The 15,666-nt window shown below is 36.8% G+C and overlaps 1 protein-coding gene across 1 annotated transcript; it reads right to left on the reverse strand.

The window, feature by feature from the left end:
* Positions 1-260: 260 nt before the first annotated feature.
* Positions 261-12,743, reverse strand: LOC139711841 (uncharacterized; the record flags this gene model as incomplete). Its single annotated transcript, XM_071623691.1, has 4 exons — positions 12,566-12,743; positions 3,364-3,655; positions 2,464-2,627; positions 261-382 (listed from the first exon to the last, which is right to left on the reverse strand). Coding segments are annotated over exons 1-4 (593 nt in total), but the record flags the coding sequence as incomplete, so codon positions are not given.
* Positions 12,744-15,666: the final 2,923 nt, after the last annotated feature.

The raw sequence follows: 15,666 nt of genomic DNA on the forward strand, positions 1-15,666 counted from the left end.
ATTTAAAAACTCAATGGAAATGGGACAGATTGTGCACCACATTCATACAAGGTTTGGTCCCACCATAAAGAAGTTTCGTGGCAAACTCAAAACATCTGATTTACTCCATTACAAATGGATTCGGCCATCACCAGGTTTCTATAATTCAGGGAGTGTGCATTGAATGAAAGATATTTGAAGTACCGTATGTTAATAATGTGCCCCCCCCCCCCCCCCCCCCCCCCCCCGTCATGAGTACAATGATGTAAATTCTGGCATACCTGTCATCCCCACCCTCCTCTGTCTTGACCACATCATCTCTCTGTGGGTCGATGACCTCATAAACATCTGTCCCGTCATTCCTTTCGTCCAGGCCTGGGGGGTAGTTGGCTGCTCGCTCTTCCTGCACAGCACATGAAGGAAAAGGGACAGGCAAACCTTATTATAATAAGGGCCTTAAGACTATGGCAATTATCTTGTTTTATAGCAGACGTCTCACTACTGTCAAACGAGGAATGTTTGTGTGCATTGTAATTTCGCGAATTTCGCGAGAGCCAAGATTCACGAAATCAAAATGCACGTGAAAGTTCTTGTCTACACTATACGCATTGAATGTTAGAGGCAACTCGCGAAAATTTCATGCCGCGAAGAAGGCCGTCGGCTCCAATACCCGAAAATTTCATGCCGCGAAAATATTTTGTTTTACATTACATCAGGGTGCAAAACAAAGAAATATCGAGTTTTGACCTGCAAAATCACCTTGTTTAACCAGTTGAGGATGAGTCCAGAGTATACTCGGGCAAGTGTCCGTGGGAAATGCGTGTTGTAGCAAAGTCTGCCCATCCTCAATGGGTTAGAGAGGGTTCTGTTATATTGGACCATTTTTACAATGTAGGTTACACTGTAATATGCTATGAATATGCTAAAATTACCACACAGCGTTAAAAAAAAGAGAGGAAATTCCTTGTGTCTGGTTGATACCACAATCAACTCCTCAACCCTAATAGAAAATATACACAAACAAGCAAGTACAAGTTTTACAAATGATATCATCAACTGGAAAATGAATGATACTCTTGATAGTATACAATCCAATACAAATGAACCTTGTTATAATGGAATGGCCCAGACAGCTATTTTCTTTCTTTTTTAAGAGCAAACTCTTTTTCAAATTAGGCATGTCCATAGCATGTAAATTTGTAAACGTGTGTACAGTGGAACCGCATTACAACAAGGAAGGATACAAAGAGGAATTTGAATGGAAGTCACAGGGTTACAATTGTAAGTGAAAGGCTTATATTATTCAAATTTGTAAGTCATTGGTCTCTAAGAGTACTAGTATATGCTGAAATCTGCATTTCATACTGACTACACAATGAGCAGCAGCAGTAGCAGACATAACAGTTTAGAGCTAATCACATTAAAGGGAACGCAAACCCAAAGAGCAATGTGAATTGAGTGAAAGCAGCAACATTAGTAGAACACATCAGTGAAAGTTTGAGGAAAATCAGACAATCGATGCAAAAGTTATGAATTTTTAAAGTTTTGGTGTTGGAACCGCTGGATGAGGAGACTACTAGAGGTTATGACGTATGAGTGGACAACAAGATAAAGAAAATATAAAGGAAATTCTACAAAAATTCATTTTTCATGAAAATTACAAATTCCATTAACTTGATACTGACATGTGTTAAAGGTAGCAATTATTCCCCCTGCTTTCTGAAAGTAGTTAGTTAAGTGCTCTTTCATAATGCTAGAAAAGTGAATTTTTGTTGAATTTCCTTTGTACTGTTGTCCACTCATACGTCATAACCTGTGGTAGTCTCCTCATCCAGCGGTTCCAACACAAAAACTTTAAAAATTCATGACTTTTGCATCGATTGTCCAATTTTCCTCAAACTTTCACTGATGTATTCTCCTAATGTTGCTGCTTTCACTCAATCCACATTGCTCTTTGGGTTTGCGTTCCCTTTAAGGATAGATAATTGTGTCTCTCAGTACGTCTGAGGAGATTCTGTCATTCTATGTGATTTGTGGTTTTGTTTTAGAGATGCATTCGGTGCTTTTAGGTCATGGTTTGTGTCATTCTCATACAGACGAAGCCACAAGTAAAAAATGCACATATAGAGAACAACTGGTGTAACAAACTCTTTTTATGACAAAGTATGCATTTATACCCTGAAGATGAAAATGTCAATCTGTCTTAATTGTCTTTCAAAAATGACTATAATAATGTTTAAAAGAACAAAGTGATTTTACTGGCCCTAGGGAGTTTGTTATATTGAGAATCCACTACCTTGCTTTCATGGCTTTTTGGTAGCTGCTATTTTGTTGGTCTGCATAGCCTTTTTTTTTTCATATTTTGTGGAGATGTCAGAAACTTACCAGTCACCTGAAATAAGGACACAGGAGTCGTATCATTGTGCTCTGCAAAATCTTAAAACGGACTAGAGATCTTAAAGGGATGGACATCTCGCTCCTTACCTCAGCTTGAGATGGGTTGTCATTGTTGAGGACAAAGAAGACATCTCCACCGTCTACCACATGTGCATTGGGGAAGATGTCAGACCACTCATCCTGGTAGATGCTCAGAATCTTCAGGGCCAGTGCAGGAGGGGCATTCTCACCGTTTAGTCTCTTTGAGCTGTCTGCCATTACAAAGATAGAAAATAATATGCTGAGTAGGTTATGGGGGGGGGGGGGGAACAAACAATGAGCCTGTTCCATGGTTATCGTGAAATGACATGTATTGTTTGATTTGGTCGCCTGAATGATGAGCTCAGGCTAAATGCGTGAATTGATTTGTGGAAACCAATGATTCTAGCCTCTATTTTTTTTCTCTTTTTTTTTCCCGTCCATTTCCATAGTACCAAGGGCAATGAAAAATCTTTAAAAGAATGGCTGAAAGATTCAAGACTATCATAAATTAATTTCCCTCCTGAACCCAATACTGTACAAGCCATAGTTTTAGTAAGTACAAGTACATGTTGATGTTCTGCGCATTGGGACTTGCAAGACAATTCTGAGAGTGGATGAATTCACAATCAAGAATCACGGTGAAAGAATAAGACAGAATTATTATCCCTCTTTAGAAGAGAAGTTAGCAATTTCCCACCTCAGAGATCTGATTAACAGTGTTACAGGAGGTTATAGTTTTGGCAAGTTGTTGATTTTGCGAATATTACTCATGAAATGTGCTCAATGTACTCAATGAATAAAGTTCCACAGCAAATATACCATATAAAAGTACAAGGTACAACTATGCGATAATTGAAACCATTTTACTACGTCTCACACAACAAAGCATGGAAAATGGTTGACAAGCCACTGAGATGTGGTAACACGTGAAGATTTCCCCGTACAAGGAGTCTGTAGCATTCATACCAGCTGCACTACCTTTGTCCTTCCACTCAGCAATGCACTTCTTGGCCCAAAAGCAAAGGTTGTCCCACTTCTTTCGCACGTCCACAACATCCCGCTTGATGTACGGCCCACTGACCACCTTGAGGGCTGAGCTGATCTCGTCCCATGCTGTCTCTCGGTCCACCACGGTGGTCAGACCGGGTCCCTTGGGCCGCAGGATGTGACGCCGCTTGCGATATTCGTCTACGAGCACTTTTTTCTCCTTCTCACTCCAGTTAGGCCCACGCTTGCGCTTACAGGTTGATACTAGGACCTGTTGATGCAAGTATGAAAAAAAAAGCAATGGCCTTAGTCAGACTGTAGCAAACATAGACGTTTTCACCTACTTGATGTGGGAAATCTTATATTAAAGGTCAATAGCACAATCAGGGTATGCAAATGCGTAACAGGGGAAAAATGAGAAAACTTGGTGAAAATGTGTTTTTTGCTGTTTGTTGTAGCTGAGTGTTCAAATTTTCATTTCATGTAAAGAAAGAGTCAAAATTTTGCATTTAACTGTGCATAAATTAGCATTATAATTAGGGGGGTCAAATTACATTGAAATGACTAATATATTGGAAAAATTTGTTTTAAAAAAAGGAGAATGTTTTTTCATCTGAAATTGCCTTTAGATATTCCTGATAAATACCCCTTCCATTCACCACTAGCACAAAGCCATGACATATCACAAAATATGAATTAATGTCATATTTTCACTACTCAGAATGGATGATCAATTTTGTAGGCGTTACTTTGAATTCATATAAAACCACTTATATATATATATTTTATAATATTTCACTTTTGCCAAAGAGTGAAGAGGTAAAACTTTCAGGAATAGGTAAGAGACATTTACTGGCCATTATTACAAAGTTTAATGAAATTAGGGCTGGTATTTTGGAAGATATGATATTTTTCATCAAAAAATTATCTGAACAGTTTGACCTTGAATGTGCACATAATGTTTTGATCCATTCTCATATTTGTAAACACAGATAGAAGAATGAATATGAGATTTATGATGACTTGAGTTGATATCCAAGCTGTGACACTCAAACAATGACATATTAAGCCAAAATACTATGTTTTTGCTTTGATATCTTTAAAAATTGAAAAAGCATTGAAATAAGAACACTGAACACTTATCATATGACCTTCATGCAGTAGAACATGGGCGTGGATCAGTCTTATTTTTCCTCAGCAATTTGTTAAAATATAAAAAATTAAGTTCTTATTGCTAAAATTTGCTAAAATTTTCACACAATAGATAACTACATTATGTACAATTCATGGCTAAAAACCCAAGGATATTTGATAAGGGGAAAAGATTCTTTTAAGGAGTAAAATTAGGATATACCTCACTGAAAATAATAAAAAACGGCTGCACTTATTTTCCTCAGCATTTGAAAATGGCTCAAAACTCAAAAGTGGATGAACATTTATTGGCAAACAGCACACCATATTGTAGTGTATCTTCAGTACTTTAAGGAAAAGCAGAAAAATAAGCTGTTTCTCCATGTATAGCTGTACAGCATGGGTTAGAAGGTCACAATGTCACAAAAATAAACTAGCATACACTCCTACCATGACGGGACTTCAGACCTCCTAACTTTCTCCAGCAGAAAGGACCACTGTTTTTTTTTTTTGCATGCAAGCAATGCCAGGAAAAAATCCATTACACATAGGGGTAGACTTAAAATTCTGACCTCAAATCTTGTTTTTACATAAGTTGTAAAAAGCTTTTTTTGATGCATTACATGGGTTTTGGCGACTTTTTGGTAATTAATCTTTAATAATTAACAGAAAATGAGAAGAAATTAGCTATTGTATTACCACATGTGATTATTGATGTCTCAGCATGCTGCATGTGAATTTTGAAGTCAGTTGGTGCATTCATTTAGAAGTTACAATTTTTTAAAGTGAGAAAGTCATAATTGCATACCCTGATTGTGCTTATCACCTAAAGAGAAAGGAGGTTCAGGAGCTTTGACCATACAGGTAGTGTATGACTGTTGATAAAATCCACTCGAGGCAAAATTTCAGATCAAGTGCATTGAGAGACTGTTATGTGATATAATTTGCACATTTTTATTTTTGACTTCTACCGGTATGATATGCTGGTACACATTTCTGTAATGAGGTAATCGTGACCATCATATTTGTCATGTTCAAATGTGGTTGCATTAAAATGGGTGCCCATGGGTTGCTAAACATGTGGGCCTGCAGACCGTTGCTTCACGTAAAGACCCACTTGTAGGTGTGAAAATTGTTTTGTTTTTATGTTTTTGACAAGTGAAAAGTGTATCACAGGCAACTTCAGATATATTGAAGTCCTCTGGACAGACAGTTTTCTTTATTATATCAAAATGTTGTTATAACCAAATGGAATTTAACATTGTACTTATTTTGGAACCTGAATTTTTGCAACGTTGAAATGAAATTTCATTATGACTGTGTTTGTTGTAACAGGGATGCCGCAAAAGTTCTTGTCTACACTACCAACATTGAATGCAAGTGGCAATTCGCAAAATTTCATGCAGCGAAAAAGACCGCCGTCAGCTCCATTTCACAAAAATTTCATGCCACAAATATTTCTTGTTTTACAGTACCACTCCACATCTAATGTTTATTCTCTCTTTCTTTTTTCCTTTTTTTTTTGTGTGTGTGTGTAAACTGCTGCATATTTAGGGCACATTTATGGGTGGTTAAATGACTGAGGACCATATTGATGGATTGAGGAACAAACATCCTTTTCTAGGAAGCAAAAGCTTGTTATTATACTGTAATTGAAGACCATGAATGTACACACTCAACCAGAAAGTGCTGTGATACACTCCTACCCTGATTTATTCTTTGATTTCTTCATGTGTAGAGTTTTGATTACTGCCTCACAAGCATATAACATACTCCATTATGCTGAGAAAGAGTGCATGAGGTCATGTGTGATGACTCTCATGTGTCATGACCTGGAAATGCTTATACAGGACTCAAATTAATTGATGGCCACTGATGCCTCATTGACTGGCTGTGATGCCCCCCCCCCCCCCCCCCCCCCCCCCCCCCCGAAAAATTATATTCTCAGGGTCATAAATTTACCTGCCCTTTTTCTTTTGGCCGTTGTGCCCCTGTGGTCATAGGTGTGCCCTTTTTCTTCTGGCTGTCAATCCCCATTTGTGAAAGAATCCCTTGTGAATATCCCACAAAGTTTCTGTTTTATGTACATTTTTCTTGCTTCATAAGTTTATGGCTAGTTTTAGAAAAATTCTAAGGTCAAGTGATTAGTAGATATAAAATTATGATCAAAAGGACTCACTAAATCTCGAAGAAGAGCATGAAGAGTATATGATTCAAATATGACAGGTTGTAATATTTCATAATTCGTGAATATTGCTCAATCAAAAAGTCTTTTAAAACACATTAATACACAAATACATGAGGAAAATGGGGGAAGGGATTGTTTTTGTTATTTTTCAACATTTTAAAGGGTGTGTACATTTCTGGTCGAGGTGAGGATTTAGCTTTTAACGTTCTGGGAGATTTTCAGAAACCACTCTATGAGATGTCAAAGAGTATGCAATTCTAAAGGGAATCAAAAGTTTATGTGATGAAAATCAGTTTTGAAATGGCTGAGATATCCCAAAACAAGGTGAAACAAAGAGATCCTAATAAAGGCGTGGCCTGTCGCCTTTTATTATTATCACTTTTTGGGATATCTGCACCATTTGAAAACCAATTTTCATCAAATAAACGTGGAATCCTTCTTAGAATTACATGCTCTTTCATATTTCATAAGAGGTTTCTCATTATCTCAGTTAGGAATGTTATAAACCTGAATCCCCACCTCAACCAGTACTGTACTGTCATGCAGGAAAATCTAGAAGTTTTATATGTCATTGAAATATGTATACCAAATTATGCTGCAAATATCAAGCAGCTAGGGGTTGTCATCTTAAAGGTGTGAAGATCTTGAATGTCCTCTGAACCTTGTTTGTGCAATTGGGGAAGTTTCATTATTTATGACCTTTTCAGTGGTGTTATTTATCCATTGAACATTTTGGAAGAAAAATTTCTGTGAAAACCCAAGATAATAATATTACGTATCAATAAATGTCTGTCAGTACACAAATATTGTTGGCATTCCTAGATGGGATAAAGGATGGTCAGTGACCTTACACTTTGCACATTTTCATTGTTGCCAACTTTTAGGATGCTCTCTGCAAAACAGCTTGCACAAATTTCAGTGTGCTTACTTTTCACAGACTTTTTGAGCAAGTCAAAGTTCGGTAAAGAGAAGTTTGGGCGTCAGTGAATATTTCATGCATACAACGTTCTTGCTAAATATCCAGCTAATGAATGCTGTTGCATAAAAACCAGGCTATTAGTACAGTACTCTCCGCGTAATCGGGTATCGCTTAAACGGGTACTCCGTTTAATTGGGTAGAAATGTCAAAATCAGTTCCAATGCACATTAAAATTACCTGATAATCGGGTTGCCTCTCCGCATAAACGGGTAAATAATTTTCTTCAAGTCTAATTTCTACCGACGTTTTATCGCAGATAATACTTCAAGAAACCATGAATGTCAAAATTTCCACGGCTAATCGCATTCTCTGCTTAATTTGCAAAGAAGACCAATCATTTTGCGAGTGATAAAACATGAAACCACATGCACCAGTACCGACTTGCCACATGTAAACGAACATTACACATGTAGCTGGCACTCACAATTGCATAGTCAGTCAGGAGTTGAACACACTTGCGCTCCTCCCTTGCTCAACATATCACAATATGAGAAGTTTGCAATGAAAATCAGGTCATTGTACAAGCTCCATAATTTTGCTTTTCCCCAGTCACTTCTCGAAAAGTAACCCGACGTTCTACGTGAGAGAAGTGTTCATTTCAGAAAACGACTGCTTGTTAGCGAGGAGTCCATATTCAAACGACAAAGTTTTATGAAAACATATTTGTCTATAAAAAGAGTGTAATTTTTTGCTCATGACTGAGCAAAATGTAAGGTATAAGTATAATGTGCGTGCAATCACGCGTGTTAAGCATACAGTGTAGGTGTTTGGTGCAGTGTAAAATGCATTATGTACATACACATTGTGTGTGTCAATTGTGAATGAGACGTTCTTCTGTTAATCGGGTACTCCGCTTAATTGGGTAAGAAACGCTCTGCTAGAGCCTACCCGATTATGCGGAGAGTACTGTATTAAAGTCAATCCAGAATGTCTATTTTTTTAAACTCGCTAGTGGCAAAGCGCATTGGTTGCTATTTATATGAGGCTGTATCTTTCACATACACATTTTGTACAAGTGTAGCTCCCAATTGATCTTGAAGCAAGATATTATGGAGTTTCCATCAGACACTGGTGGGAACATTTGATGCAATTTCGAGGGGGTTGGTAACAGGCATCATACACAAAATAATGTAATTTCTGATCTGAAACTTCTAAAATGTTCACCATATTTTTATTATTTTTGACATGTCACTAGAAAACATTGAAGTACAGGTCAAGTTTGAATTTAGGGTCTGCAGGTCATTTACTAAATAAAAGCTCATTTACTAAATAAAAATGGCTCGATGCAGTCAAAGTTTCTGATACTTTGTCATTGATTTCATGATACGAAATATATGTTACAGCTCATTTGATATGACAGAAATTAATCAATACAGTCAGGATTTCCGATTAATAACTTTTCATTGGTTATAGTTGTCTGTTCATCTTAAAATGCATTTTTTTTTTTTTGTTGAAAATTCAGGATAAAGAATGAAATCAACATCTCATGATAGAGTATCTCTTTCCAGATCAAAGAACTAAGTAATGCTCATACTTGATTTCATGAAGCATTTTTTATGGGTTTCACAATCTTAGCATGTTCTGTTTCAGATGTTAACATTTCTTGTTATTGTAAACACTTTATACTGGAAGTGTTAATTTTTATAATCATAAACACATTTAGATGTTTATAAAGTGTTACAGAAAAACATTCAGCAATAAACTCATCAAAGCATTTATAAAATAAATACATTGACATGTTTAAAAACTAAACATGATATTTATAAAGTGTTTAAGTGTTTAAGTGTTTATGAAGATATTTTGATGAAGTGTTTATGAAATGTTTAAGTGTTTATGAAGTGTTTAAGTGTTTGTGAAGGTGTTCTGATTAGGTGTTTATAAAGAGCTTAAGAGCTTATGAAAGTGTTCCATTATAGTGTTTATAAATAGATATAAATGCATTGAAATGTGTTTATAAAGTGTTACAGATAACTGTTTATTTAAGTGTGTGTCCTAAACACTACATTTTACAGTGTAACTTCATTTATTTTTTGTGGCATTGGCATCTGCATAGCAAATTACTATGAGGAGTTACTATATTAGTATTCAGTGTGTTGAAGTCCATTCTAAACCTATTGTTGACATTTTCAATAAGCAGATTACTGTGACCACAGTGTCATTTGTATGAGGGACAGATTATGAAATAGAGGAAAAGAGGCTTATGAGAGGTTTACCTAACATTACAAAAACATTTATGCCAAGTATTGCATCTCCCGTTGAGAATTGCGAGTGTTGATGGTCATAGCCCTTTGTTACCAGCCCTTACTTGCATTTCTGCTCTCTTTCCCCAAAAAGCTGTCCACTAGGTAGAAAAATGCACTGTGATATGTTGCAAATTTCTGATGAAAATCATGTGACCATTGTACAATGTGCAGCAAAACGCAAAAGTTGTTGTTCTGGGATTTATTATTCTTTTTTTTTTTTTTTTGCATTAATATAATGCCAGCACTTGAATTTCTGGTTATGAAACGAAAATGAGTCTGTGTTATCATAAGATTGCGCATATTCAACATGGTGAATCCATTCCATTTCCGAAGCATACCCCCGCCCAATGTTTGCAAATGTGGACAAATGTGGGCAAATGTGGACAAATGTGGGCAAATGTGGTAAACATCACAAAGTTCTTGATGCCGGCACCCCCTTTTTTTACTGCTCTGATGATATAACGTGTAATTCGCTAATTATGAAAGATCAACAAAATACAGGTACTTGGTGGAAATGAACCAGAAAATAGACGCAGATCTCCTGTACAGTACAGTCTGCTAAATACAAGAAAAGGATGATATTACGTGTATGTCTGGCATTTTCCAAACCAATGGTTAGGAAGAAGCAAAAGAGCAAAATTGAGTTTTTATGTTCCATCCAAATGCTCACATTGACATACAGTAAATGAGTAGATTATCATAAACACAATAAGACAAGGTACAAAAAGTTGTGGAATTTTCAAATATGACGATATTGGTCACAGTCATGTCCCATTATGCAAATTAGGCAAGGTGACAATGTTGTGATCTTACAGCTCTCGTGCTGATCAGCATACTATTCTTCACTCTTCTTTCCCTCTTGTTGAGATTGATTCAAGGAGAAGAGTCACTGTCAGTAACATCAGTTTTTTCCTTCTGCATGGCAGTAATTTTCCACATGAATTGAGGTCCCATGGATCAAACTTGCCTTAAAGGACAAGTCCACCTTCATATACATATAAGGATTGAGATGATACAGCAATATTAGTAGAACACATCAGTGAAAGTGTGAGGAAAATTGGACAATCCATTCAAAAGTTACGAATATTTTAAGTATCTGTGCAGTCACTGCTGGAAGAGAAGACTACTACAGTGTATGATGTCACATGCGTACAACTACACATGTATATAAGGAAAATAAAAAGAGAATTTCACAAAACTTTACTTTTTGAATAAAAGGCACACTTCTTCGACTTGCTACTGACGTATGTTAAGGGTAATATTATTCCCCCTGCCTTCTGAAAGAGAGAAGTCGAGTGTTCTTTTGTTATGGGAGAAAAATGGAAATATGTTGAATTTTCTTTATTCTTTCTCTATATTGTTGCACTCATGTGGCATCACAAGCTATAGCAGTCTTTTCATCCAGCCGTGACTGAGCAGAAACTTCAAAAATTCATAACTTTTTAACAGATTGTCCGATTTTGCTCAAACTCTCACTGATGTGTTCTACTAATATTGCTGCTTTCACTCAACCCACATGTCTTTGAAGGTGAACTTGTCCTTTAAATATAAAGCAAAACAGCAATAACAAAAGCAAAAACCATACAACCCCCCCCCAAAAAAAAAAAAAAAAATTAAAAAAATGAAGAAATAAAGAACAAAAAGGAGTCGTGATTATTTCCATACATTCAATGAGTCATGTGTGAGATATCCTCTGGCTGAGCAGAACGCACATTAGATAAGTTGAAGGAAGAAAAATCCAGTCCCTTTCTGAGACTGTCTTTGCATCTGAGTCAAATTTCAAATATGTTACACCAGATAGTTGGCAGACTGTCTGGCAGCTCATTAACACCTGAGTGCCCAACACTTCCTCAAATCTTACAATGCAAACTTGAGTCATGCAATATCAACCACCACACTTGTAACCAAATCTCTCCTTAAGGCACATCAAGTACATAAAATGCATCATAGATACCCAATTTTTCAGATTATACATCGTGGTGCAGCACAGAGGACACTTGTATAGTGTTTGTAATTTTATCTCAGAATCTCTACAGGTGTGAATGCCTGGATCTCGCGCACGCGCATCAATTCAGAGTCTACGCGCCAAATTGAGTAGCATGTATCGGAGCTAGATGTAGGGAGAATTTCACCCAAAATTCGCTTTGTTCCTTCGGAATATTGGACTTCAGATTATTATTCGCATAGCAGCACGCTGGGGAAGTGATGTCGTTTATCTCAAGTGCGTGCAATGACACAACTTACCCAGTAACTTACCAGTCTGACAACGTTGGGAGCTATACATTAGAAAAGTAGCATCATTTCAGGACAGAATGGCACATCTTGTAGAAAAATCACTTGCTTCACAAGTGATTTAGCTCATAGTCAAACATTTGCAATAATAATACTTAATTAAACGAAGTCATCAACGTATTGAAAGTTCTGGTGACTGCATGCTTTATGATACTTATAGCCAAAGACATTGCACTAATGCGCTTGACACCACACATCAAAAGTTCATCACAATCGGATTCACATACGAAAACATCAGACAATGATTGATATGACAAGTAACAATCATTCGCACTTGAGTACTGTAGGCCTGCATCAAAAAGTGCAGGTTGATGAAGAGAAATTAATTTGACAAGCAAAAAACTATACCTGTGATGGTACCATGCTGCAGAGACCTTATCACTCCCCAAACCTGAACCACATGTAACAGACAGGAGGACCAGACCACAAAGTGAAGAGATCTGCATCCTAAGCTGCAACTGTGCATGTCTCCCCATTCAGTGTGAGTGAGAGAGGGAAAAGAGGGATTTGTGCATACCTATAAGCCTGGAGAAGGTAAGTGTGCATTGCCAATTTGGGCGGCACCCACTATGTTTTAGTGATTCCACCAACTCTGGCAGCTTGGGATGCCAGGAACTCTACCACTAAAGCCCCAGTGATAACATTCCAAATTGCCTGACCTTCATCTGAGTCTGATAAGGACTATCAGCCTGACTTTCTACCCTACTGACAAGAGAGGAGAGGAGAGAAAAAAAGAGTGGATCTCTGAAGTACCATAGTTGGCAACACTGCTTAAGTGGTTGACCTTTTAACCTATCCTTGGCTTCAGCCAGTACTTAACTTCACATGACATACAATGCATGGATGCAGCTGCCTAGCTCACTGTAAGCATGGTGTGTGTGTGAGAGAGTGTGTGTATGTGTGTATGTGTGTATAGCATGCTGCAGCTGTGTGTTAAGTTCCAATGGATGGAAAGGTTAGATTATGCTGTGTGCCTTGTGTCTCTGCATGTGTGTGCGAAACTCCACTAACATCTTTCACTTTGGCGTGTATGGTTCACATTCCATAACTGTACTGTGTCTAATGTGAGTGCTGAAATAAAGAACCGCAATTAAAGATGAAGCCGCCAGTTACAAAATTTAAGTATGAACAGTTGATATTGTTATGTAGGAGGGTACTCTAACTGTTTAGACTGTAATGAAGAATGAATTTCAATGACAAGTGAACATAATTATGGTACCTCGCTACAATAAGATAACATCCGATCCGCAGCATGTTTCCTGAAATCAAGCAGTTGGAACGAGTCCAATGAAAAAGAGGTTTTTTTCCTGTAATTTATCTCTTCGCAGCTCACCGCTACATCTTTACTTTTATTGTTTTATATGATAGGCCCTACATGATAAAGATGGCCAGATTCAGGCAACATGGGTCCTGTTTCAAAAAGATCTCGCTCAGTAAATTCATCTTAGTCAATCTATATGTACTAAGATTGACTTACTGACTGTTTCACAAAGTTTTATCTCGATCAGCCTATAAGACTTACTTGATTTCAAAAGCTATGTACGAGCCTAAAGATATATAGAAATTAGCCAATGGTTGTCTGCTGATAATCTTGTAATAATTTCTTAAGGTTCTCTTGGCATAGATTTAAACTAGAAGCAAAGAATTTGGATTGACAGTATACTTTTAATTTTGGATCATTGTTTGCAGAGGAAATCCACCCCAAAAATAAATGAACTTCAAAAGAAAGAGAAAAATATTTCCTGCAGGACAATACAAAATGACAAAAATTGAATAAGTAATAAGGAAGATATGACATTTCAATATTTCAATTTTTTTTTGGAAAACATTTCTTGACCAGTCTTTATGAATATTCAAATGAACCAGTTGATGTCATACCCTCACAATTTTTCATTATGCTGAATATGAAATTCAGAAAAATTAAATTATCTTTAGCTAATACAAGTTAAAGCATATTTCCACACCAAGATATGTCAGAGTTAACATTTGGTTTTTTTTTTTTATTTTGGGTGGTTTTGAAGTCAAGTTTCATATTTATACAGCTGAAATATGAGATTTTTGTCATTTCTCTATACGTGATGAATAAGAAATTGTGAGAGCATGACATTGTCAACTTGCTGATTTAAATATTCATAACGACTAGTCAAGAAGTGTCTTCGGAAAAATTTTGAAATTTCACAGAATGTCACAACTTCCTTATTTTTTATCCAATTTTGATCATTATACCCCGCATACACAAAGTGTATAAGGGGGTTTATAGGAATCAGCATGTGGTCGGTTGGGCGGTCCTGTTGCAAATCTTGTGTCGCGAACTCCTTCTACAGTTTTGAAGCAATTTTGGTGAAACTTGGGTTACGTGATGACATTGAGGTGTAGATGTGCAAGACATGCTTTTTATGTTTGTCAGAGAAAGCATTGCCATGGTAACCACAATTTTCCCAAAACCATGTGGAGCGAACTACTTCCACAGTATTTAAGCAATTTATTTCATATTTGGTATGTATAATGATCTATAGGTGTAGTTATGCAAGACACACTTTGTGTACAATATGTACCCAATAAGGTGTTACCATGGTAATGGCATATTTTCTTGAACAACTTAAAGAGTGGATTACTTCCACAATTATGAAGCAATTGCACTCAAATTCAGTGTACATGATGACATTGAGGTGTAGATGTGCAAGACATGCTTTTTATGTTTGTTGGAGAAAGCGTTGCCATGATAACCACAATTTTTCCAAAACCTTGTGGAGTGAACTACTTCCACAGTATTTAAGCAGTTTATTTCAAATTTGATGTGTATAATGATTTATAGGTGTAGTTATGCAAGACACACTTTGTGTTTGTACCTGACAAGGCATTGCCATGGTAACGGTATATTTTCTTGAAAATCTTGTGGAGTTAACTACTTTCACAATTTTGAAGCAATTGAACTCAAATTTAGTGTACATAAAGGCATTGAGGTGTAGATGTGCAAGACATGTTTTTTTAGTGTTTGTCGGAGAAAGCATTGCCATGGTAACCACAATTTCCCCCAAACCTTGTGGAGCGAACTACGTGTACTTCCACAGTATTTAAGCAATTTATTTCAAATTTGGTATGTAGGGCCTATAATGATCTATAGGTGTAGTTATGCAAGACACTCTTTGTGTTTGTACCTGACAAGGTGTTGCCATGGTAACAGCATCTTTTTTTGAAAATCTTGTCAAGTGACCTACTTCCTCAATTGTGAAGCAGTCAAACTCATGAGGTACTCACAAGGTACTACACACATAAGCACTGACACACACGCACACACACACACATAACCTTTTGTCAAACCCTGGTTCAATTCTTTTTTCATAGGAATCTGGGCTGCGGGAGTGGGGGCATTAATCACCTTTAGTGATACTTCTAGTTTAGACTGTTCTGCAGGGAATTTTTATATCTTTCTTATGAAATTGATGAAA

The sequence above is a fragment of the Diadema antillarum genome, unplaced genomic scaffold (genome assembly GCF_040938485.1).
Source record: "Diadema antillarum isolate AM-2024a unplaced genomic scaffold, OU_Dant_1.0 seq00001711_RagTag, whole genome shotgun sequence".
Classification (NCBI taxonomy): Eukaryota; Metazoa; Echinodermata; class Echinoidea; order Diadematoida; family Diadematidae; genus Diadema; species Diadema antillarum.